The 25,493-nt window shown below is 39.0% G+C and overlaps 1 protein-coding gene across 1 annotated transcript in view; it reads left to right on the top strand.

Moving 5' to 3' along the window:
* The first annotated feature begins 459 nt into the window (after positions 1-459).
* LOC120861150 (DENN domain-containing protein 5B) overlaps positions 460-25,493 on the top strand; it is a 120,533-nt gene continuing 95,499 nt past the window's right edge. The window contains exons 1-3 of the mRNA XM_040236793.1: positions 460-521; positions 3,409-3,518; positions 15,119-15,785. Of these exons, the coding sequence (XP_040092727.1) occupies positions 3,516-3,518; positions 15,119-15,785 (670 nt within the window). The 5' untranslated portion in view covers positions 460-521; positions 3,409-3,515. The remainder of the gene's footprint in view (positions 522-3,408; positions 3,519-15,118; positions 15,786-25,493) is intronic.

Below are 25,493 nucleotides of genomic sequence, written 5' to 3'. Positions count from 1 at the left end.
TCAGATTTTGGTATAGTCAGTTTCTTGAACTTCAGCCAATCTGATAGGTTTACAGAAGTTGGGATGCAATTTCCATAGTTCGTCATTTAGTCTTACTATCATATTTTATTATATCTGGCTATAGAAACATTAGCTTTCTCCTGATACTTCTTTTTAAATTAGCATTAAGAAAAGAACATTCACCTTTTCCCATATGAATAATTGTTACAGATGTTTAAATGGCATTTCACTTATTACATTAAAATGCAATTACTTATTCTCTTTGCTTTCTTATCACTAATAGCCTATAAGCTACATACTGTTGGTGTTGTGTTCCGTTGATGTTAATGTCTCATGTTTAATTGCTTTTGTTTAATTTTTTTAATTCTTATTTTCCATTCTTCAAAGTCATTATTGCTTTTTTGTTTGTGTTTCTTTGTTCATAAAAGCTTTTTTGTTTCTATTACATTATGTAGTTTTATACCAATGGCTAGAAGCAGATCGTCATGGCAAGAGCCAAGATGCTGCAAATACGACTTCAGGTAAAAATAAAAAGTTGAGGTGTTGGAAGTTATTATTTTAACTCATCCCAAGTCCATCATAATTGTTTCATTATTCAGTTTTGCTTAGGCAAAAATATGTGTTATTTTGTATTTCTGTTCTCTTATTTGCATCTTAATTTTTGTAAAGATCTCATTTGCTTCAAGCCTTGAAGAAATTAATTCATTAGTCTTTAAGCTCTCTTGGCAGATATGTTCTATTTTCTAAGGAGGAAAGGCTTAATTGTAGTTTAAGTTTAGTAGGAGGTTATTTGGCAATATTACTTGAAATTAAGTCTACTTGTAGTTGTTGTGGGGGATATTAATAATTGCACAAATTTATAATCCTTGTTTATTTCAGGATAATGTTTGAAAGGTGGATTTTAGGTTAATTAAAGCATCCTTATGTAATTTCCATTTCCTTGGAATCCAGATTCTTAGACTGGTTCATTTTTCCTCCTAAGTCCTAACAGTAAATTCTAAGTTAGAGGTTTATGGGTTCAAAATGCAAAGGTTAGGTTGTTCCCCTGTCTGACATCTCCAAAAGTCATCTCCACAATTCTTTTCTTTGACTGATATTAGTAGGAATAGCTACATTTACTCACTTCTAAATCCTTAACAGTGTTATCAGAATTTCCAGTCAGCTTGTCTCCAAATTTTCTTCAAAATAATATTTGCCAAGACAGCTGTATATGTAGCAGTGATCTCCCCGCTTTTAGGGCAGGCTAATAAGAGGTGGTGGTGGTGGTGGTGCTGGTGATGGTTCTGTTTTTCTTTCGTTAGATTTCTATTTCTGTTTCATGGGGTTTTGTTTTTGTGAAATTCTTTTCCTCTCAAGGTGGTTTTCTTTCTCTCTCTCCTGGTTGATTCATTGTTCCTCAAGGGTGTGGTATTCCTTAGTTAACAGGACAGTTATATTGAAAATAGCAGTGTCGTGACTTTTTCTGATTTATTTCCTGTCACATTAATAACTTGATATATGAATGAAGATAAAGTTCTATTTTAACCAAACTCAGTCAGGAATTCATTAAAAGGTAAGTGTTGCAAGGATTTATACTCATTATATGCTGTTTCTTCTGCCCCTGCAGTATTTCATATTTTATTTACATTTGTGAGTGATAAAAATAAGCATTTTTGGTATTTGAGGGCAGGTAAAAGAGAGGGTTTCTTGATGGCTGGGTATTATCTAAGGTGAGATTATCCTTTTGCTGTGTCACTGGCACAGTCAGCAGCATAAATCTTAGAACCAGGAGAGAATTCTAGTTTTGCTTTTTCTCTGACTTAAACTGAAGTGAAATATAACCCTTTTTTTTTTTTTAATGAAGAAGTAAATAATCTAAAAATTCTTAGTGTTTGCATAAGAATCTAGTACCAGCTTAAAGATACCATTTACTTTTGTGAAACCAACCGTGAACCCTGACTCATTTCTTCGGACATAGTGACTCTTGAACGGTTTCGTATTTTCCACTGACTTTTCCCATGTTCACATACCCTAGAAGCATGGTGCAGAAATTGATAAACTTTCACTGGAGACACCTTTGACAGTTTCTCTTCTAGAAGTGAAAGCTCTTTACTCTGTCACTTAGAAGCTGAAAATATGAGGTAGAAAGAAAGAGAGATGCAGTGTTGCCTAAATAATGAAGAGGAATCCAAAGGAAAAAGATTGTTAGCCAAGGGCCTAAATCAGAAGTAATAGGTTAATTGTTGCAACAGATCTGTTTAAATTATGTGCCTTTGTTAAAAAACACTCCTGTGTGTTTTATATTGCATTCTCCAACAAAATTTTAGAGTGTGACTTTTCTCTCCATCTGAGATCTGTTAAGTTTCTCACTGAAAGGTGTTTTAGTATACATATTTTAGATTTTTACCAGAGATGGAAACTGAATCTAACTAGGTATCCACATGTGACTCGTGAATTGCTTTATGATATTTTTGCTTGTACAAATACTGGTAAGTAGCATTTATCTTTGAATATGTCAGCTTGTGTTTTGTAATTAGAACTTAAAAAGTAGAAAAAAACACAAGAGACAGATGGTATTGCTCCCAAGGTCTTTCTAATTCCTTAATATCAACTTTTTGACACTGACGATTTAAGATCCGTCCATAAAAAAAAAAAATCCGTCCATATTAAAATATTTTATGAAGCTAAGATATTTGGAGGTAGCAGGTCTCACGGAAGTTAATTTGGTTAAGGACTTTAAAGAACTGAGCTGACAGCTTTACTGGATTTTGTTATATGTAATGATCAAAGCGTAGCCTTTTACCTTTTCAGTATTTTAACAGGTGATTAATTTGGCTTAGGATAGCTTCTTTTTAGAGGTTAGTATTCTTTAATGTGTCCTGTTTACTAAACCAGACAATTCAGTAATGATGTTTCTGATTCTATTAATTCTTGTAAAAGCATGGAGATGCAGTCACATTTATCAGAGGATTTTGTGAAAACTCAAGCAAACTTGCCTCCTTTGGGCACTGCACCGTTATGTTTATCTATGTAAAAAATTTCAGAATCTTAGTTACAGTTAGTTTATTTTGAGATGTTTCTTTAGTGAGTTAAATGTTTCCAAATAGGATTTTTTTTTTTTTTTTGTCATCATGTGTTGAAATGAGGACAGTAATTAGGTCACAGTAAGGATTATTTTAGCATATCTTGATTTTTAGTATCAGTTGTCTAGGATTTTAAATTTTGTATTGTGAAGTTTTAAATGCACATCTCTTATTAAAAGTTCCTTTTTAGTTGTCTATGGAAAAATTTACAAGCCAGACTATTAGAGATAGAAATTGAATCAGATTTCAACATTTTCACTCAGTGTATCTACAAAATAAAAACAAAATTATGACATGCTTTTGAAAAAATTCTAGATATTAACTAATTATTAATTATCTGTTGTAGGTGAAAATTTTGACCAGAGTCCTTTGAGAAGAACATTCAAATCCAAAGTTCTGGCCCACTATCCTCAGAATATAGAATGGAACCCTTTCGATCAAGATGCAGTAAACATGGTATGTGGTTTTTTCTCCTCTTCAAGGCCTCTTTTTATTTTATTAATATGACAGTTGTGACTATATTTTGAATTTATACATTATTTCATTTAACCCTTTAAATAAAAAGTTTTTTAAATAGTATTATCCTCACTTTGGAGAAGGCAATGGCATCCCACTCCAGTCCTCTTGCCTGGAAAATCCCATGGATGGAGGAGCCTGGTGGGCTGCAGTCCATGGGGTCGCTAAGAGTTGGACACGACTGAGCGACTTCACTTTCACTTTTCACTTTCATGCACTGGAGAAGGAAATGGCAACCCACTCCAGTGTTCTTGCCTGGAGAATCCCAGGGACGAGGGAGCCTGGTGGGCTGCCGTCTTTGGGGTCATATGGAGTCGGACACGACTAAAGCGACTTAGCAGCAGCAGCAGCAGCAGCAGCAGCAGCATCCTCACTTACAGATGTGGAAAATGAAGCTCAGAGAAGTTAAGTAACTTGCCTAAGATCCCCATAGCTAATTAGTACATACAGCAGACCCTCAGCAGCCCGTTTTCTTTTCCTGCCATTAAGCTGTGTGGTGAATTTGCATTAATTAATACATAGATGCTTTGATAACAGTGATAATAGTTTGTTTCCTGGAGAGGAGCCTGATGGAAGATGCATGATTACAGTTTTCATATTTCAAGGAATGTTATATGATGGGTCTTTAATTTATCATGTTCACAAAGTAAGGTAGGAAAGGAACTTAACTGCCTCATTTAGACATTAGTAGGAATTTCCCATGGACAGAGGAGCCTGGTAGGCTGCAGTCAATGGGGTCACGATGAGTTGGACACAACTGAGTGACTTCACTTTCACTTTTCACTTTCATGCATTGGAGAAGGAAATGGTGTTCTTGCCTGGAGAATCCCAGGGACGGTGGAGCCTGGTAGGCTGCAGTCTATGGGGTCGCACAGAGTCGGACACAACTGAAGCGACTTAGCAGTAGCAGCAGCAGCAGGAATTTGTTTATAAGGAATTTAAAATGATGTAATGAGTTACCGGTGGTGATTGTAAGTCCCATTAGAGGTTCTTAGAAATACAGTCAGTCATAATTGTCCCATTAGAGGTTCTTAAAAATAGTCAGTCATAATTTTCAGGTCATTTAGGAACAGTTCTTCTTAGAAGGCTGGAAAATATTTTGTACCTCCTTGAACTCTGCAGTTATAAAAATCAGGGGCCCCAAAGTGAGCAAATCAGAGATCAGGCACCATAGGCACAAAAATGATTAAAGGTGGACTAAGACACATAGATGTGGTTCTTTGAGTATTTTAAAGATGGAACCAAAAGATCCCATTATGATGTGATACTGTTAGTTGCCCAGAGTTGTACAGGGAGTCTCATAGATTAAATCCAGATTATTTTTACTCTCTAGTTCACTTTTTTCCCACCTGCATGCTACTTCCCCCAAAGAAAAACTATATATTTTTAACGACTTGGTTTTCACTTGCTCTCAGTGATATGGTATTTCTATATCACAGTAAACCCATTCCAGTCTGATGTTACTCCAAGCAGGGAATATCATGTTACCTTTTCTAAGGACAGATGACTAAGGCACATGGTACTTCGACTTTGATTCTTTACAGAGCATGGTATAGTTACTTCTCTAAACTGTTGCCCTATACTAGAGTAACAGGAGATGTCACTTTGCTAGAAGTTAATACTACAGGGCCTAGCCTCATCTTTGGTGAAGACAGTGCTGTAGATATTAAGCAGAATACAACTGTTAGTCATATTTATGAGACTTGGGGAAGTGCAGACAAGCTTCGTACTAAAGTAGTCAGCAAAAAGCAGTGACAAAAAATAAATTATCAGCTGCTTATGTCAGAAAATTAATGGAAGGATATTAATGATATAAAAGAGTACCTAAATGCAACATTGGAAGAATGGATAAGAATGTAAATAGATTATAACACTAATTTTCTTAAATTAGTAATATGTTTAAAAGTATTTATAAATTATTCTGTGAGAAGTCAAAACGGTGTCCAAAACTAGATTCTTATTATCATATGAATCCACAGTCATTTGAACAAAATGCCACACTTGATGTGTTTTATTAATTTTAATCATTTGGATGTCTTAATAGTAAAGATATCTGTGTTAACCTTTGCCTCTGACTAGCACTTATCTTTTGGAGAAGGAAATGGCAACCCACTCCAGTACTCTTGCCTGGAAAATCCCATGGGCAGAGAAGCCTGGTAGGTTACAGTCCATGGGGTCAGAAAAAGTCGGACACAACTGAGTGACTTCACTTTCACTTTTTACTTTCATGTGTTGGAGAAGGAAATGGCAACCCACTCCAGTGTCCTTGCCTGGAGAATCCCAGGGACAGGGGAGCCTGGTGGGCTGCCGACTGTGGTGCACAGAGTCAGATACGACTGAAGTGACTTAGCAGCAGCAGCAGCATTTATCTTTAAAGCAATTGTCTCCTTCCTTGATGGTCTTTAATATTTTCTTTACCTGTTGTCTCTGAGTTATTTTATGTAAACAGGAAACATTTCCCTCTGAAGAATAGACTTGTAGGCTTGTGTTTTGATGCTTAAACACAATACAGTATTTTGCTTTTGCTGCAGATCTAAAAGGATTTGCTAGTACTCCTTGAAAATCTCTGTAAAGCATACCATTAAACTAGTCTGCATTTGGGTCATAGATTTACTGCCCTTAATTTCCTCTTTGATTTATTAGTAAGTGCATTTGTATGAAGCTATAATTTATCCCCAACTAAAGTTAGAAAGCTTTGTTCTTAGTTTTAGCAAAACTCCACTCCAATAAGTTACTGCTGTCAATAATATCACTCATTCTGCTAACAAAGTGGAGCTTTGAAAAGGATCATTCAGTTCAGTTCAGTCACTCAGTTGTGTCCGACTCTTTGCAACCCCATGAACCGCAGCATGCCAGGCCTCCATGTCTATCACTAATTCCCGGAGTCTGGACTTCCTGGTGGCTCAGATGGTAAAGCCTCTGTCTACAATGCAGAGACCTGGGTTTGAGCCCTGGGTTGGGAAGATCCCCTGGAGAAAGAAATGGCAATCCACTCCAGTACTATTGCCTAGAAAATCCCATGGACAAAGGAGCCTGGCAGACTGCAGTCTATGGGGTTGCAAAGAGTCAGACACAACTGAGTGACTTCACTTCACCCAAACGCATGTTCGTTGAGTCGGTGATGCCATCCAGCCATCTAATTCCTCTGTCGTCCCCTTCTCCTCCTGCCCTCAATCTTTCCCAGCATCAGGGTCTTTTCAAATGAGTCAGCTCTTTGCATCAGGTGGCCAAAGTATTGGAGTTTCAGCTTCAACATCAGTCCTTCCAGTGAACGCCCAGGATTGATCTCCTTTAGGATGAACTGGATGGATCTCCTTGCAGTCCAAGGGACTCTCAAGAGTCTTCTCCAACACCACAGTTCAAAAGCATCAATTCTTACTGCACTCAGCTTTCCTTATAGTCCAACTCTCACATCCATACATGACTACTGGAAAAACCATAGCCTTGACTAGACGGACCTTTGTTGACAAAGTAATGTCTCTGCTTTTTAATGTGCTGTCTAGGTTGGTCATAACTTGCCTTCCAAGGAGTAAGTGTCTTTTAATTTCATGGCTGCAGCCACCATCTGCAGTGATTTTGGAGCCCAGAAAAATAAAGTCAGCCACCATTTTCACTGTTTCCCCATCTATTTGCCATGAAGTGATGGGACCGGATGCCATGATATTCATTTTTTGAATGTTGAGCTTTAAGCCAACTTTTTTGCTCTCCTCTCACTTTCATCAAGAGGCTCTTCAGTTCTTCTTCACTTTCTGCCATGAGGGTGGTATCATATGCATATCTGAGGTTATTGATATTTCTCCCAGCAATCTTGATTCCAGCTTGTGTTTCCAACCCAGCATTTCTCATGATGTACTCTGCATAGAAGTTAAATAAGCAGGGTGACAATATACAGCCTTGACGTACTCCTTTTCCTATTTGGAACCAGTCTGTTGTTCCATGTCCAGTTCTAACTGTTGCTTCCTGACCTGCATATAGGTTTCTCAGGAGACAGGTCAGGTGGTCTGGTATTCCCATCTCTTTCAGAATTTTCCACAGTTTATTGTGATCCACACAGTCAAAGGCTTTGGCGTAGTCAATAAAGCAGAAATAGATGTTTTTCTGGAACTCTCTTGCTTTTTCCATGATCTAATGGATTTTGGCAATCTGATCTCTGGTTCCTCTGCCTTTTCTAAAACCAGCTTGAACATCAGGAAGTTGACGGTTCACGTATTGCTGAAGCCTGGCTTGGAGAATTTTAAACATCACTTTACTAGCGTGTGACATTAATTTCATACAAATTAAGTCCCCCAAAGCAATGAAACTTGTTAAACAAAAAACAAAATCCAAGTATATGAGTGCAATGCATATGTAACAGCAAATAGGTATGTGACATTTGAAATTTTCTGAATTATTTGCTTTTATATCTCTTTTGGTTGTGGATTCACAGATTTTTGTGGGAAAAAAATAGAAGTATCATAAAACAGAGAGAACAAAACAATCATAAACCCACCACCGAGAAATAACAGAATTCAACATTTGACAAATTTGCTTCAGATCCATACCTTTCCTCTTAAATGAAACAAAGCAATGCAAATGGAGCTGAAGTTCCCCGCCTCCCTCTCCCCCAACCACATTTCAGATCTCCTGTGAAATGTTTATTAGTATCTGTGACTGACTGTCTATGTAATGTTCTAGTAGATAGAGCTTATACTTAAAATGTAGTGAACCTAGGAATGCTTAGGAAGAAAATGTGGTCAATACCTTTTTAAGCATGTTCTGTGAAATATAAAGATTCCATTGTGTGTATATGTCCTAAATAAAACATCCGATATATAAATTTTCAGATAATTGAAGACTAATAACTTATTATATAGCTCTTTATAAAGCTCAGTTTACTGTTTCCTTTGATCCCAAAGAAGAGTGGAGTGGGGTGGAGAGGAAAGAGGAAAGGATACATTGTAACTATCCCCCTGCTACCTATCCTTTTCATTCTCCTCATTATAGCTTCTGTTTCTGCTTTCCTCCCTCTCTAAAAGGCTCTTTCACTTCTTCCTCTAGTGAATTCTTCATATTGACATTTCAAGTTTCATTTTAAACATGATTTCCTCAGAGAAGTCATCGCTGACCACTACCTTCACCACCCTTCCAACATTTAGCCAGGTCCCCTTAAGTTCTCTTGGCACCTTATACCTTTTTGTAGCACCATTACAGTTACAGTTAATTAATTATATAGCTGGTTGTCCTAATCTTTATCTCCTGCTATAAAGTAAGAACCATTGGGACAGGAACACACTGTTATTCATTGCGATAGGTGGCTTAGAGTTAAAGAATTCACTTGCTTAGCAGGAAATGCAGGTTTGATCCCTGGATTGGGAAGATCCCTTGGAGAAGGAAATGCAGTCCCCTCCCCTTCAGCATTCTTGGGAGAAGGCGATGGCACCCCACTCCAGTACTCTTGCCTGGAAAATCCCGTGGACCAGAGGATCCTGGTAGGCTGCGGTCCATGGGGTCGCAAAGAGTCGGACACCACTGAGCGACTTCCCTTTCACTGTTCACTTTCAGGCATTGGAGAAGGAAATGGCAACCCACTTCAGTGTTCTTGCCTGGAGAATCCCAGGGATGGGGGAGCCTGGTGGGCTGCCGTCTGTGGGGTCACCCAGAGTCGGACACGACTGAAGTGACTTAGCAGCAGTAGCAGCAGCAGCCAGCATTCTTGCCTGGAAAATCCAACGGGCAGAGGAGCCTGGCGGTCTACATTCCATGAGGTTGCAGAGTCAGACACCACTTAGCGACTAAACTACCATATGTTTAGCTTTGCACGTAGTTTAGGTTCAGACCATTAAATAAATGAAAGACAATATGCTTGCTTACAGAACTTCACTTCCCCATCTTTGATCAGGTATCACTTCCACTGCAAAACTATCTCTTAAGCAGGAATAGGTACTCTGTCTTCTCTGTTCCTGAAACATGTTGAACATACTCTTTAGCAATAGGGATCACATTATTTTGTAACTGTTGGTTTATATGTTTCTCTTTCCTATTAGACTGTAAGCTCCCAGAAGTAAAAACTTATCTTATTTGTCTTCTGAGTTATCAAGATTTAATGCAATATATGACATAAAGTAAATGTTTATTAAATGAAGAAGGGAAAGAGAAGGAAAGAAGGAAGGAACAGAAAACTAACTGACTCATTAAGAGTTTTCTAAGTAGCTTTTATTTGTAGCATAAGAGAGAAGGAATGGGATCAATAGAGCCATAGAAAATGGGGAAAAAATTGTTACAGTTCTAGCCACACTGACTAAAAGAGTCCAGAGAGATAATAAGGATATTTGGTCACTCAAACCAAGAAAGGTACACAGATAGCATTGTGAGCCTACTGTGGCTCAAGTAATCTAGCCAGTGACAATCTGGTTAGCAGTAACAGCTCTTAAATTTTTTAGTTGTCATGAGAGTAGGGTGGGGAGACGATATTGTTAATAAACATCAGTATTAGAGGACAAAAAGTATTGATTGTCATGGTGAGCAAATCTTGATTTATAGCTTAGAATTATGAAAAATAAACAAGTCATATGATTCTCACTTTTAAAAATGAAAAAACAATAGCATTTTCAAACTATGGTTCCCAGATTAGAAATATAATTCTTACTTTTTTTTTTTTATTTGTAGGAGAGTTTAAAAATTCTTACATCTGTTATCTGTAGCATAGAAAGTCATTCTTCACTTTGGGCACAGCTTTTGGCAAGCTTTTCCTGTAAATGTTTGAATGCATGCTAAAGAAAGCTACAGACCATTAAGGGAATATTTGGCAGCTCTTCAAAAACAGTTTGAACTTGAATTTAATGGTTTATGATGTTGGGAAGGCCTGTCAATTAAATTAAGTCTTTCTGTTGACTTTGGAGGTCACTATGTTTCTGTATTGTCTACTTGATGTATAAAGAGAACTATGGACTGAATGAAGAGATGAACTAAATCTGATCCTGCACCCTGAGCTGTTGTTTTTGATTGTTTTCTTGTTCGTTGATTTATTCATTCGTTTAAAAGACACTTATATATGCCATGCACTGTGCTGTGCAGGTTTGAGCTTAGCCTGAGGCAGGACTGATTCAGATTATCCTTCCTATAACCTGTATGGGCTCTAGTAAATGTGTCAGGTGAGTGTTCATTCACAATCAGTAGAGGATCTCATTGACTTGGTAAAATGAAAGCAACCTTCATCTAAAGGCCAAATTATGAAAATATCTTGCCATGGCCTTTTTCTCCAAGAGTAGGAATAAGCAAAATTTCCCCCCAACAAATCCAGATAGTCATGTGTTTTATCTAAATCTATATCTTATTCTGCCCAAATATACACAGTAATTTAATTTTTGTCAACATACATATAATAATAATGATTAAAGCTACTATAGCTGTTTCTAGTTCTCATGTTCAGTGATGTGAAATGTAAAGACATTTTCACTGAGATATTTATGCTGAGGGTCACAGTTTTTGCTTTTTACCTTTATCAGTCACCATTTATTATGGCCCAAATACTATATTGTTCCATGTGTGGTACTCTTGAATGGTTAAAGCTATTACCAGTCCATGAGTAGTTTTTCAGTCTAGAGATGAAACAAAATTAGAGAAACTACTGATGTGTGTCATACATATGCAATGTACATATACTGTGGTACAAGGCTTTAACTGCTTCATTCAGTAAAAGCTTTTTAGAGGAGAAGTGACATTTTAATGGCATGTATGGGATGAAAACACTATTTTTTTATGGAAAGATAAATTAAGGCCTCTTTAAGGTAGTTATATGGAGACTTACAGGAAGTAAGGAAGTGTTTTGGGTAAGCTGCATAACAAACCGTCTCAGTGTTACTTAAGTGACTTAAAACATAGACTTGCTGTTTTTTTTCCCACACACAAAGGGCTAGATAGTAAATAGCTGAGTGTTGTGGGCCATGCAGTCTCTGTCACAGTGATTCAGCTCTTCTTGTAGTGCAGAAGCAGCTAGACAGTGCTTAAAGGGAGTGCGATTGTGTACCAATAAGATTTTATTTTCAAGGCATGTGGCAGATTGGATTTGACTTGAAGGCTGTAGTCTCTTCATTTAAAACAACAAAGCCATCATTCTGCTTACAAATCTGCAGTTCGGGTAGTGTTTGGCAGAGTAGCCCTCCTCTGTTCTAGCAGGTGTCAGAGTGGATTGAAGGCTGAGGACTAGGATTGTCTGAAGGCCCACAGCAGAGTAGGTGAGCTGAAGAGCAGTGGAGGGTGAAGCAAGAGCTGCTGGGGCCGAGTGATGTAGGGCCTTACAGGGGCCTTGTAGTGTGAAGATTTCACCTTCTAACAGTATGAGAGACCATTGGAGGGTTTTGAATAGTGGCAAAATTGAACATATACTTCGGCTGCTCTATGGGGAGCAGGTTATTGAGGACAAGGACAAAAGCAAGGAGATGGGTTAACAGGCTATTATATTAAATAGTCATCCAGATGAGAGAAGAGTATGGCTTAGATTAGAGCAGTAAGAGTAATGATGGAAGTAATTTGTTCCTGAATATATCTTTGAAGGTAGAACTGGTCTTTTTTGGTAGATTGGGTAATGGAGTGAGCGAGAAAGAAAGGAGTCAAGGGTAACTCTGAGGCTCTGAGCATTCCTGCTGCCTCCCTAGAACCTCTGGGGACGCCACCGCCCTCACATGCCGGAAGGTTGATGTGCTAAGCAGCACTCTGTTTCTGTCCCTGTCCTGCTGAAAACCCTCCAGAGGTTTCTCATCCCCCTCCTCAGACTTCTGCTGTGACTCTCCAAGGCCTTTGGGGTTCAGTATCTCCTGCAGTCTCTCTCCCCTCCCCACACCTTTCATTCTGCTCCCCAACCACAGTGAACCTCACGTTCTGTCTTCTGGGCTTTTGCCCGTGCCCTCTCTATCTTCATTTCATCTCATTAACACCTGTACTTATCCTCAGATCTCCACTTAGGCTTCCTTCATTTTTTTTGCCTGGTCATTTGTAATTTTTAGTCACTAAGTCATGTCCACCTTACCTACCTCCTGAGAAATTTGCATGCAGGTCAAGAAGCAATAGTTAGAACTGGACATGGAACAACAGACTGGTTCCAAATTGGGAAAGGAGTACATCAAGGCTGTATATTGTCACCCTACTTATTTAACTCATATGCACAGTACATCATGCAAAATGCTGGGCTGGATGGAGCACAAGCTGGAATCAAGAATGCCAGGAAAAATATCAATAACCTCAGATATGCAGATGACACCACCCTTATGGCAGAAAGCAAAGAGGAACTAAAGAGCCTCTTGATGAAAGTGAAAGAGGAGGGTGAAAAAGCTGGCTTAAAACTCAACATTCAGAAAACTAAGATCATGGCATCTGGTCCCATCACTTCATGGCAAATAGATGGGGAAACAATGGAAACTGAGAGACTTTATCTTTTTGGGCTCCAAAATCACTGTGGATGGTGACTGCAGCCATGAAATTTAAAGATACTTGTTCCTTGGAAGAAAAGCTATGACCAACCTAGACAGCATATTCAAAAGCAGAGACATTACTTTTCTGACAAAGGTCCATCTAGTCAAAGCTATGGTTTTTCCAGTAGTCATGTAGGATGTAAGAGTTGGACTATAAAGAAAGCTGAGCGCCAGAGAATTGATGCTTTAGAACTGTGGTGTTGGAGAAGACTCTTAAGAGTCCCTTGGACTGCAAGGAGATTCAACCAGTCCATGCTAAAGGAAATCAGTCCTGAATGTTCATTGGAAGGACTGATGCTCAAGCTTTGGCCACCTGATGCAAAGAACTGACTCATTGGAAAAGACCCTGATGCTGGCAAGGATTGAAGGCGGGAGGAGAAGGGGATGACAGAGAATGAGATGATTGGATGGCATTACTGACTTGATGGACATGAGTTTGTGCAAGCTCCGGGAGTTGGGGATAGACAGAGAGGCCTGGTGTGCTCCGTCCATGGGGAGTCAGACACGATGAGTGACTGAACTGAACTGAACTGAAATCATGTCCGACTCTTTTGCAACCCCATGGACTGTAGCCCACCAATGCTTCTCTGTCCATGACATTTCCCAGGCAAGAATACTGGAGTGGGTTACCATTTCCTTCTCCAGGGGATCTTCCTCACCCAGGGATAAGACCTGTGTTTCCTGCTCTGACAGGTAGATTTTTTTATCACTGATCTGCCAGGAAAGTGCCTTTTAAACCATGATAGCTCCCTCTTTTGGAGAAGGCAATGGCACCCCACTCCAGTACTCTTGCCTGGAAAATCCATGGACGGAGGAGCCTGGTAGTCTGCAGTCCATGGGGTCGCTAAGAGTCGGACACGACTGAGGACTTCACTTTCACTTTCACGTATTGCAGAAGGAAATGGCAACCCACTCCAGTGTTTTGCCTGGAGAATCCCAGGGATGGGGGAGCCTGGTGGGCTGCCGTCTGTGGGGTCGCAGAGTCGGCCGTGACTGAAGCGACTTAGCAGCAACAGCAGCTCCCTCTTTTCTCAATTATGTCCTCCTATTGTGTTTTTCCTAGCAGCCTATGTTTACCCTATCACAGCACTGCCCATAGTTTTTAGTTTATATATATATATTTTATAGTCTGTTGTCCTTATTGCACTGGAAACTCAGGGGAGCAGAAACTGTATTTCTCACCGTTGATCACTATCATAGGGCCTAGCTCAGAAAGGTGGTTAATAAGTGTTTGTTCACAGTTTGAATGAAAGTCATAACTCTTAAGGGAATTAAATTTTTTGGTAATGTGGGGATTTGGGAGAACTTTTAAATTTTAGAAGATCGATGATTAAATCTGAAATAAAAGAAAAAAGTCATAATGTATGGTAAAATTATTTCTATGCAGAAAGCATATTGTAATACAAAAGTAGAAAGGAATAATAGAAAAATTAATAATGATCATGATTTTAGGATAGTTGAATTACAATTCTGTTTTCCTTAGTATATTTTAAATTTTCTATAATTTTTCTTGTTTAAACTGCTTTAGACTCAATTCTAATTTTTTATGCTTTATAAAGTATCTTAAATATAGCATCTTTAAGTCTTCAGGTAATTTTATTCTCAAATTTGACTCAATCCTGGGTGGTTCCCAAGACCTGGGGCATAATCTCTGCTGGAAATAATCTGAAGTGTCTTGGTTCTACCCTTCTGCTTCAGTAAAGAAAAATTAATTCGTTTTCATTTATTTTTTCTAAGGACAAAGTATCATATTGTTCAAAAGAGCAAAAATTATACTTTTGTTTTTATTATTCTGTGTTTTAACTTTTTTCCATTTATCAAATGAACCTTCACCTGTTTCTGTATTCCTCTGAAACATTATCAACTTTACTCTAAAAATATTCCTTAAATATTAAATATTTGTAAAGTGTCCTTGCATATTTTGTCTTAAAGTCACTGATGCCACAGATGTCATAGATAAAGAAACTAAGGCTCAGAGAAGTTACGTGACTTAATGAAGGTCATAAGCTGAGATAGAACTTCACAACCATTTTTCTCTGGTTTGAATTTGTTCATATATTGCCTTCTGATGCTCTTCTTCTCCTTCTTCCACAGTTGTGCATGCCTAAAGGGCTGTCTTTCAGAACACAAACTGACAACAAAGACCCTCAGTTCCACTCATTTATAATTACCCGGGAAGATGGTTCTCGTACCTACGGTTTTGTTCTCACTTTTTATGAAGAAGTTACAAGTAAGCAAATCTGCACAGCAATGCAGACACTCTACCAGATGCACAATGCAGAGCATTACAGCAGTGTGTACGCTTCATCCTCCTGCAGCATGGATTCACTGGCGAGCAGTATTGACGAAGGAGATACAACTTCCCTTTTGAAACTCCAGCGATACAACTCCTATGACATCAGCAGAGACACCCTGTATGTTTCAAAAAGTATATGTTTGATCACACCACTCCCTTTCATGCAGGCCTGCAAGAAATTCCTCATCCAACTGTACAAGGCAGTTACCTCACAGCAGCCACCACCTTTGCCTCTTGAGAGCTACATCCATAATATTCTCTATGAGGTACCCCTTCCACCTCCAGGGAGATCACTGAAATTTTATGGTGTTTATGAACCTGTCATCTGCCAGAGGCCGGGGCTCAGTGAACTCCCCCTCTCCGATTACCCTCTCCGAGAGGTCTTCGAGCTCCTGGGCCTGGAGAACCTGGTGCAGGTGTTTACCTGTGTTCTTCTAGAGATGCAGATCCTTCTCTATTCACAAGGTAGGTCTGCCCTAAAGTTGAGGTCTCCCAAAATCAACTGCTTATGCTGTCAGCTACTGGGGTATATTATTAGAGCCAAATAATTGATGGTCAGAAGTCTTTTCTGTCTTGTGTAAAAGGAGAGGGTTTTAGGGAGGACCAGATGCCAAGAGGTTACTTCTCTTTTAGGTGACAGTGGCTGTAGAGAAAAAAAAAGGGAGGGGGGGAATATAAAAGCATTAGCTTGGCTGATTTGCATATGTTTATTTTTTTAATGGAAGTAACCCTTTTTTCCTGATTATACATATTCATTGTAAAAGAAGCATATTTCTCTTTATAATAAAAGTGAGAGAATCCTCTTACTACCAAGACCGTGTAGACTTCGCTCGCTCGCTTTTTTTTTTTTATGGATTAGTAAAGGTTCACATCAAAACTCAGCTGACACTGGAAAGGGACAGACAGAATTGTTAACTCTGAAGCTTTCTAAGGTAATTACCTTTGGATCTTTGCCTATGGGTGATTTCATGGAGTGAGAGAAGGGGTACAGGCATGTGAAACAGACACAGTTCTCCTAGGTCTAACAGTTCCACTGAAGTTATATGGAGTCTTTGTGTTTTGTTTTTAATCCCAAAGGAAGCTATCGTTGTGATGCTTTTCATTCAAAATTCTCCCAAAACATACTTTAGAAACAAACAATTTGGGTTTTATTTTACCAGTGCATTTGCAATGACTAATGTTGAGCCTAGACTAAAGCACTGGTTCCAGTCTGAACCTGAATTTGCAGAGGAGATAGAGATGCTGTGTTTTTTGGATAGTGAATTGACAGAAAATGTAAAATAGTACCTGTGCATTGATGGGTTTTTCGAAAAATGTGACACAAATATTTAGTTTAGCATTTTGCTAACTTGTATTTAGGCTGGCAGAACTGTAGTGCAGTCTTCTGACTGTGGCTGTCAAGCTTATTTTACCAGTTTACTTTTTTTTCTTTTCTATTTTAAATTATAAATGAGGCTGAGCCAAGTAGGCTGTATTTGTACTTCCCCATCTCGTGTGTATGTGGACACTGTTTGTGTGTTGACAGCCCTTCACGAGGTTGCATTTTCTTCCGTTTATCCTCATCGTGTTCTCTGGTAATGTGCTCCAGTGTCTCAGCTTTGGTTGTCAGGAAGTTCTTCTCTAATGACTAATTTAAATTCTTTCCTGTACTTGTGCTCTCACTTTCTTAGTGCTGGTCATTACCTGCAGATCACCCTTTGGTATCCAAAATATTTAATGTTAAGTAATTCTCTCTTCTTTTCAATGTCTTCCTTTTTTCCCTGAAAGGATTGGGATTAGAGAGTTGCTTGGAGGGGCAAGGGCTTGGAGCTTAATACTTTCAGGTTTATTAGCTTATTAGTAAAAAGAATTTTAGATCCTAAATTTTAAAGAGATCTTCCCAATCATTTAGTTCCATGTCCTGTTCTACCTAGGGAAGCAATTTGGTATTGGAAGAATATTGATTTTTGAAGTGAAAACAATCATGAGTTCAAATCTCTGTTCTGTAACTTGCTAACTGAACCTTGGACAAGATACATAATCTTCCTATGTGTCAGTCAGTTCATCTTTATGGAGATAACAGGTTTTTTCCTTCCTCTCTCACTGATTCATTCTGACAAAGTGAGAAATCTGGGCTGACTAAACGATGGCCAGTGTTGTTGTAATTATTATCAGTTTTATCAGTCCTACATAATCCTTTATAAATTATGCACATCTTAAGTTGCGAAATTCTGACATGTTCAGTTCAGTTCAGTTGCTCAGTCATGTCCAACACTTTGTGACCCCATGGACTGCAGCACGTCAGGCCTCCCTGTCCATCACCAACCCCCGGAGCTTTCTCAAACTCATGTCCATTGAGTCAGTGATGCCATCCAGCTATCTCATCCTCTGTCGTCCCCTTCTCCTCCTGCCTTCAATCTTTCCCAGCATCAGGGTCTTTTCCAATGAGTCAGTTCTTCACAACAGGTGGCCAAAGTATTGGAGTTTCAGCTTGAGCATCAGTCCTTCCAGTGAATATTCAAGACTGATTTCCTTTAGGATGGACTAGTTGGATCTCCTTGCAGTCCAAGGGACTCTCAAGAGTCTTCTCCAAACACCACAGTTCAAAAGCATCAATTCTTTGGGACTCAGCTTTCTTCATAGTCCAACTCTTACATCCTACATGACTACTGGAAAAACCATAGCTTTGACTAGATGGACCTTTGTCAGCAAAGTAATGTCTCTGCTTTTTAATGTCTCTGACATATTACTGCACTTAAAATATTAACTGTTAAATTGTCCAGGCATTTGTTTCAGGGTTAAGAACTTAAACTTTCTCTTATACTGAAAATCATGTTTTTTAAAGGAAAAAACCCTTCATATTCACACTTTCTGTTTTAAATAGCACTTTATGTCTTGATGCTTTTGCACTATCTTTCTGCTCTACTTCATTAGCTTATTCCATTTAGTTTATGGAGTCTGTTGAAAAGTTACAGTTGATTAATGTCTACACATTTATTTCAATTTCAAACTAAGAAGACAGTATTTATTAGCATGTTTTTGTACTCAAATGAGTTTAGTAGTTGTTGTTGTTCTTTGTAACTTGGTCCTCGATGCTGAGGAGTGAATCCTGAGATTGTAGAATTCTACATATATATATATTTTTTAAAGTGTCATACCTTATAATTTTCTAGTCATTCACAGAAATCAGTTTTTATTAGGAATTACATGTTAAAATGCCTTGTACATTTTTATTTTTCCCCCAACACTTAATCCTCTCAACAGTGAGTTATTACTGCCCATGCTTTTAATGAAGGGGGAAATTAATGCTCAGGGAAGCTTAGTAACCTACCCAAGATCACATAGCTATTGGGTAACGTGGTAGAGCTGAGAATGGGCTTGGATCTGTCTTTCTCCAAAATTCTTACCCACATGTTAGCTATATTGGACACTGCGTTTAACCTCTCCTTATCTATCTCATTATTTATTTTTTTTAATTTTCATTTTTTTAAATTTTTTTGGCCGCACTGCCCAGCATATGGGACCTTAGTTCCCTGACCAAGGTTTGAACTCATGCCTCCTACAGTAGAAACTTGGGAGTCTTAACTACTGGACCACCAGAGAAGTCCCTGTGTCTCAGTATTTATTTTTAAATTATAAACTCACCTCTGAGGGTCTTTTGTAAAGGTTCCACATTAAATAATTGTAGATTATCTGTGTAAATGCAGATTTTAACAGCAGGAGACCCCAGTTCAATTCATGGGTTGGGAAGATCCACTGGGGAAGGAACAGGCTACCCTCTCCAGTATTCTTGGGCTTCCCTGGTGGCTCAGCTGTAAAGAATCTGCCTGCAATGTGGGAGACCTGGGTTTGATTGTTGGGTTGGGAAGATCCCCTGGATAAGGGATAGGCTACCCACCCCAGTATTCTGGCTTGGAGAATTTTATGGACTGTATAGTTCATGGGGTTGCAAAGAGTCTGACATAACTGAGCAACGTTTACTTCACTTTACTTCACTTCTCCCATTAGAGAAAGGAATGAACTAAGAGTTGTTGGGTTGATCTGTACCCTGGTGCCATTTTTCATTTCTCCTGACTGTATTTTAGGGTTTTAAATAATATCTGATCATTTCTTGTTCACTGATGTCATACGATTTAAAAACATTGCAAATGTTGAACAATTACTATGAAAACCCAAAGTGAATAAAAGTATAGATGGATTTCAGTGATGAAGATGTCTTTCTAGACTGATTTGAAATTCTTGTCCACAGCCCATATAAATCTACCCAGTCTGTTGTTTCGAAAGTGTGTAAATCACAGTCACTTTGCAGTGGTAACTGGCTAGACATTTTAAGCGGAGAAGGAATCCAAGAGGTAAAAACTCTTTTTTAGAACCCCGAATCAGAAAAGAGTACTTTTCTTTGAGGCCTACAAATACCTGGAGCAAGACAGTGGGAAGACTGGAGTCTGATCATCTTTTCAAAGAAACAGTGGAAGAATGAAAAGAATTTAAACAGCAGGGTCTAACTTTTGATACCAGTAATTAAAGTCTCAGGACATTTTTGGACCTTGCTTACGTCCTTTGATTCTTCACAGTGGAAATAAGCAGTTACTCACAGCCCACGCTGCACTGGCTGCCTGTGAGCCTTCACAGTGCTCCTCTCCCTCTCCTCCCTTTGCAAACTGTGCGTGAATTAACGTTTTCAGAAAGTAGAAGCTGCTTGAAATTTTCTTGAAGACGTTGGGAGCCTTCTAAACACAGATTGCTAGTTATGCTCAACTAAACTTTATAGCTTATTTATTATGGAGCTGATAAATCATAAAAGCAGACTTGATATTTTGATGGCAAAAAATGGATTCCCCTGTCCAGTATCCAAAAAGCATTAGAATTTTAACAGCTTAGGCCAATATCTTTATAGTATTAGTTTTACCTTGTAGTAAATGAAAACTTAAGAAATTTTTCTTAATAAATTTTTATTACATATTCAAGAAACTTGGTCAGTTATATGACTAGTACATATCTCCTTCCAGTTTGTGTTCTTAATTTTCTTCTAGGGATCTTTTGATGAATTAAGAATAATTATGAATTAATCATAAATTCCAATTTATTGATCTTCCTTGTGAATTAACTTTGTGTTCTATTTAAGAAATCCTTCTCTATTCTGAGTTCATAAAAATGGTCTACATTTTTTCCTAAATGTTTTAAAGTTGTGTTTAGCATGTAAGGCCTTAGTTGGTAAGAAATCGATTTTTGTTTATGTTGTGAATAAGAGATCAAACTTAATATTTTAGAAATATCTGTAACTGAATATTCTATGCTAGTTATTAGATAAACCATTCTCCTTCACTCTGATCTGCAGTGCCACTTCTGTCTTGTATAAGTTTCTGTATATGAAGTTCCTGTATGTATTTCTGGACAGTCAGTTTATTCTGCCAGTTTTCCAGTCCCTGTACTAAATCACACTGTTGTAATTACTACGGCTTTACAGTAAGTCTCAGAATCTTGTAGGATAGTTCTCTTCACCACCTCTTTTTTATTGAAGTTTCATTGAATCTAGTTTTGAGACAATTAACATATTTAGAGTATTATCCTCCCCTTCATGAAAATGGTATGTCTCTCCATTTATAAGGGCTTTCTCTAGTGTCTCTAGGTAAAGATTTATGACAACAAAGTAAATGACAAGGTACAAATATTGATGGTTATATTTCTTAATTTTCTATCTTTGTCACCTTTTTTTTCTTGTCTTATAGTCCTAACTAGGCTTTTCAGTACTGTGCAGAATGGAATTGATAGTAGCAGACATCCCTGTCTTTTTCCTGATGTTAAAAAGAATCCTTTTAATGCTTCACTCTTAACATTTGCTATGGTGTTTCTGGTAAATATCTTTACCAGATTAAAGACTTTTCATTTATCCCTAGAATGTTCAAAGTTTTTAAAAATCATGAATGCATGTTGTATATTGAATATTCTTTCTGCATCAAGTAAGGTGATCTTGTTTTTCTCACTTTAATCATTTAGTAAGATGAAAAATGTACATTCCACCCTTATAATCCTGTGACAAACCTGCCTTGGTCATGGTTTTCACTTATGGCTTGCTGATATTTTGATTAGAAGTTTTGCATCTATGTATTTGATTGATTTGGCTTATTTTTATTTCTTGTACTATCTTACCTGGTTTTTGGTATTAAGATTATTCTAGCTCCAGTACTCTTGCCTGGAAAATCCCATGGACAGAGGAGCCTGGTAGGCTGTGGTTCATGGGGTCGCGAAGAGTCGGTCATGACTGAGCGACTTGCCTTTCACTTTTCACTTTCATGCATTGGAGGAGGAAATGGCAACCCACTCCAATGTTCTTACCTGGAGAATCCCAGGGACGGGGGAGCCTGGTGGGCTGCCGTCTATGGGGTCACACAGAGTCGGACACGACTGAAGTGACTTAGCAGCAGCAGCAGCTTCATAGAGTGAGTTGAAAAGTATTCCATTTTGCTCTGGAAGATAAAATGGAGAAGAATTCATTTAAGATTGTCATTGTTTGATCCGTGACTATTTGAGGGAACCTATCAGTCTGTTTGGTCTTGTTGGAAAGATGTTAAGTACCAGAGTAGTATCTTTAATGGTTTATTTAGGTTTTTCTATATCAGTAACATAAGATATGCAGATGACACCACCCTCTTGGCAAAAAGCAAAGAACTAAAGAGCTTCTTGATGAAAGTGAAAGAAGAGAGTGAAAAAGCTGGCTTAAAACTCAACATTCAGAAAACTAAGATCTTGGCATCTGGTCCCATCACTTCATGGCAAATAGATGGGAAAACAATGGAAACAGTGAGAGACTTTATTTTCTTGGGCTCCAAAATTACTGCGGATGGTGACTGTAGCCATGAAATTCAAAGATGCTTGCTCCTTGGAAGAAAAGCTATGACCAACCTAGACAGCATATTAAAAAGCAGAGACATTACCAACAAAGATCCATCTAGTTAAAGCTATGGTTTTTCCAGTAGTCATGTAGGATGTGAGAGTTAGACTGTAAAGAAAGCTGAGTGCCAAAGAATTGATGCTTTAGAACTGTGGTGCTGGAGAAGACTCTTGAGAGTCCGTTGGACAGCGGGGAGAGCCAACCAGTCAATCCTAAAGGAAATAAGTATTCCCTTTGAATATTTCCTTTGAATTCAGGGAATCAGTATTCCCTGACTATTCACTGGAAGGACTGATACTGAAGCTGAAACTCCAATACTTTGGCCACCTGATGCAAAGAACTGACTCAGATGGTTGGATGACATCACTGACTCAGTGGACATGAATTTGAGTAAACTCCAGGAGTTGGTAATGGACAGGGAGGCCTGGCGTGCTGCAGTTCATGAAGTTGCAAAGAGTTGGACCCAACTGACTGAACTGAATTGAAGTGATTTCTCCTCTCCCATCTCCCTCCCACTCCTCCTCTGTCATCATTATCATCATCATCATTGTCACTATCATCAACTGGGGACAAAAGTCAAATATTTTTGTTATACCACAGACCATTCCCTGGTTTTTGACTGTGATCCCTTATAGCACAAGGATCCTAACAGTTAAGACAATGTTGGCATATTACTGGTCCCATTGTTATTACTGCTTAGTTCAGTCTGTCACCCTGTTGTATGAAAATGTCTCCCAGGGCAATGCCCTGGGAAGCACAGAGGTATCTGTATAGTAGTTGAGTGTGATCACACACTTGCAAAGGCATATAAGCCCTTTATGCTTTTGTCTGTCTTGCCCTTTTAGACAGCAGATGTTTCACCTGCCTGTTCTAACTCTCAGTTAAGCCATTACTGTGAGGGTGATAAACAGTATCGTATGTCTGTTTGATGTGGTATCTCTTTACCCACTGTTGGACCCTGTGTGCTGTGAATCATGTTGTGTCCCATACTCTGAAAATGTGTAACTTGTCAGCCCACATTGTTAGAGTATCTTCTGTTCCACTCCTCTCCTAGTATTTTAAGCATTTGCATCTACTTCAGACTGCAAAGCCCAATCTGAAGCATCTATTCCTGGTAGGACCCATTTACAGCCCTCCCACCAGGGCCGCTGGCATTAATCCAGTGTAATCTACTTGCTGGCTGTGTGTAGCAGGGCCTTCCCCTCTGGGGAATCTTCCCCACAGCCATCTGCAGCCTCTGTCTCTCTTGTTAGCAGACAAAATAGTTCTTGTTGGCAATTTGTGCCTCAGAGGTTATAAGATTATGTATATATTCAGCCCATCTCTGCATTGCTGAAGTCTCTAGGTGGGCATTTCAAGGGAGTGTACCAAAAGGTCCACTTCGGGGTCACAGTTACCTCCCAAACCTGAAAGTGGGTTCTTCTGATGAGCGTTAGCATGTCCTATTTAATGTGGTCCATGGATTCCCAGAGGGATTTCCATGTGGCTGCACCTTACACAGACATCCTTTTAGTAGTCCAGTTTTCCACTGTGCATGAGTCAGTAAAAACCTAAGCATATGTACTTTCGGGTTTCCCAGGTGGCTCAGCAGTAAAGAATCTGCCTGCAATGCAGGGGGCACAGGAGCTGCAGGTTTGATCCTTGGGTCAGCAGATCCCCTGGAGGAGGGCATAGCACCCACTCCAGTATTCCTGCCTGGAGAATCCATGGACAGAGAAGCCTGGCGGGCTACAGTCCATGGGGCCACAGAGAGTTGAACACAACTGAAGCAACTTAGCACACACACACGGACTTTTACCATTGTTTAGTTCTTCCATCACTGCTAAGAAAACAGCATGCAAGTCAGTCCACTGAGCCCATTTGTGTTTACCTGCTTCAATCAAAGTACTGGCCATTCACCTTGAATCTGTCACCTATAACCAAGAAGCTCTATGTTGGTCAGTTGAGAAATATTTATGCTGTCCAAGTGACAATATAATCTGGTACCTCCTCACTCAGTTCCAGAGTCAGTTCTCTGGGAAAAAAAGCTCTTGGTTGTATCTCTTCCTTGTATTTTCCTCCTAACAAGATTCTATATATTGTGTGCATTGTCTTCCTCATTAGAGTGTTTTTCTGATCACCCAAGACACTGTGATTATATAGGGTTTCAGTATCATTTTGTCTTTCAGTTTATAGGGGCAATTTAGACCAATGTGCAGTAGCAGGCTAGTGATTGCCTCTCAAATGGAAGTTCTCCAGTCCAGAATCCCAGTTGTTTTTTGTCACTGGGAGTCAATCACAGGCTTTTGCCATAAGTGCCAGTCTGTGTTCTCTGTAGAGCTGCTGTACAGAGTTTGTTTCCAGACTTCAGCTTCTTGTCTGCAACACTGTACGGGCTTAGGCAGTCTTGTTCTCATTTAGCATTGATGTCCAATTAATATTGTTTGGATGGTAGTTGACATGCCATCTGTTTTATGTTTGGGGAAGACATAGTATCTTTAGTATAGTATCTATCTTTAGTATAGTATCTATAGATAGTATCTATCCTGTTTAGACATAGTATCTATTCCTATAAACCATTGAAGTAAGCCTGTGGACAATTCTACACATGGGCTTCACCAGATGGTCAGTACTGAAATCAGATTGATTATATTCTTTGCAGCCGAAGAAGGAGATGCTCTACACAGTGAACAAAAACAAGATCTGGAGCTAACTGTGGCTCACATCACCAGCTCCTTATTGCAAACTTCAGGCTCAAATTGAAGAAAGTAGTGAAAACCACTAGGCCATTCAGTGAATGTGAAAGTGTGAGTTGTTCAGTCATGTCCAACTCTGTGTGACCTCGTGGGCAGAAGACCCCATGGACTGTAGCCCGCCAGGCTCTCCTGTTCATGGGATTCTCCAAGCAAGAATACTGGAGTGGGTTGCCGTTCACTTTTTTAGGGGATCTTCCCGATCTGGGAATCAAACCTAGATCTGCTGCATTGCAGGCAGATTCTTTACCATCTGAGATAGCAGGGAAACCCCCAAAACATATGAGACTAAAAAAATAAAAAGAATACTGGAGTGGGTTGCCATTCTGTTCTCCAGGGGGTCTTCCCAACCCAGGGATCAAACCTGGATCTCCTGCATTGTAGGCAGATTCTTTACTGTCTGATCTACCAGGAAAACCTAGGCCATTCAGATATGACCTAAGTCAAATCCCTTATGATTATACAGTAGAGTTTGAGTAGATTCAAGGAATTAGACCTGGTAAACAGAGTGCCTGAAGAACTGTGGACAGAGCTTCGTAACATTGTGCAAGAGGTAGTGATCAAAACCAT

Source organism: Oryx dammah, unplaced genomic scaffold (assembly GCF_014754425.2).
Source record: "Oryx dammah isolate SB20612 unplaced genomic scaffold, SCBI_Odam_1.1 HiC_scaffold_11229, whole genome shotgun sequence".
NCBI lineage: Eukaryota > Metazoa > Chordata > Mammalia > Artiodactyla > Bovidae > Oryx > Oryx dammah.
This window is presented reverse-complemented; position numbering and strand designations above follow the sequence as displayed.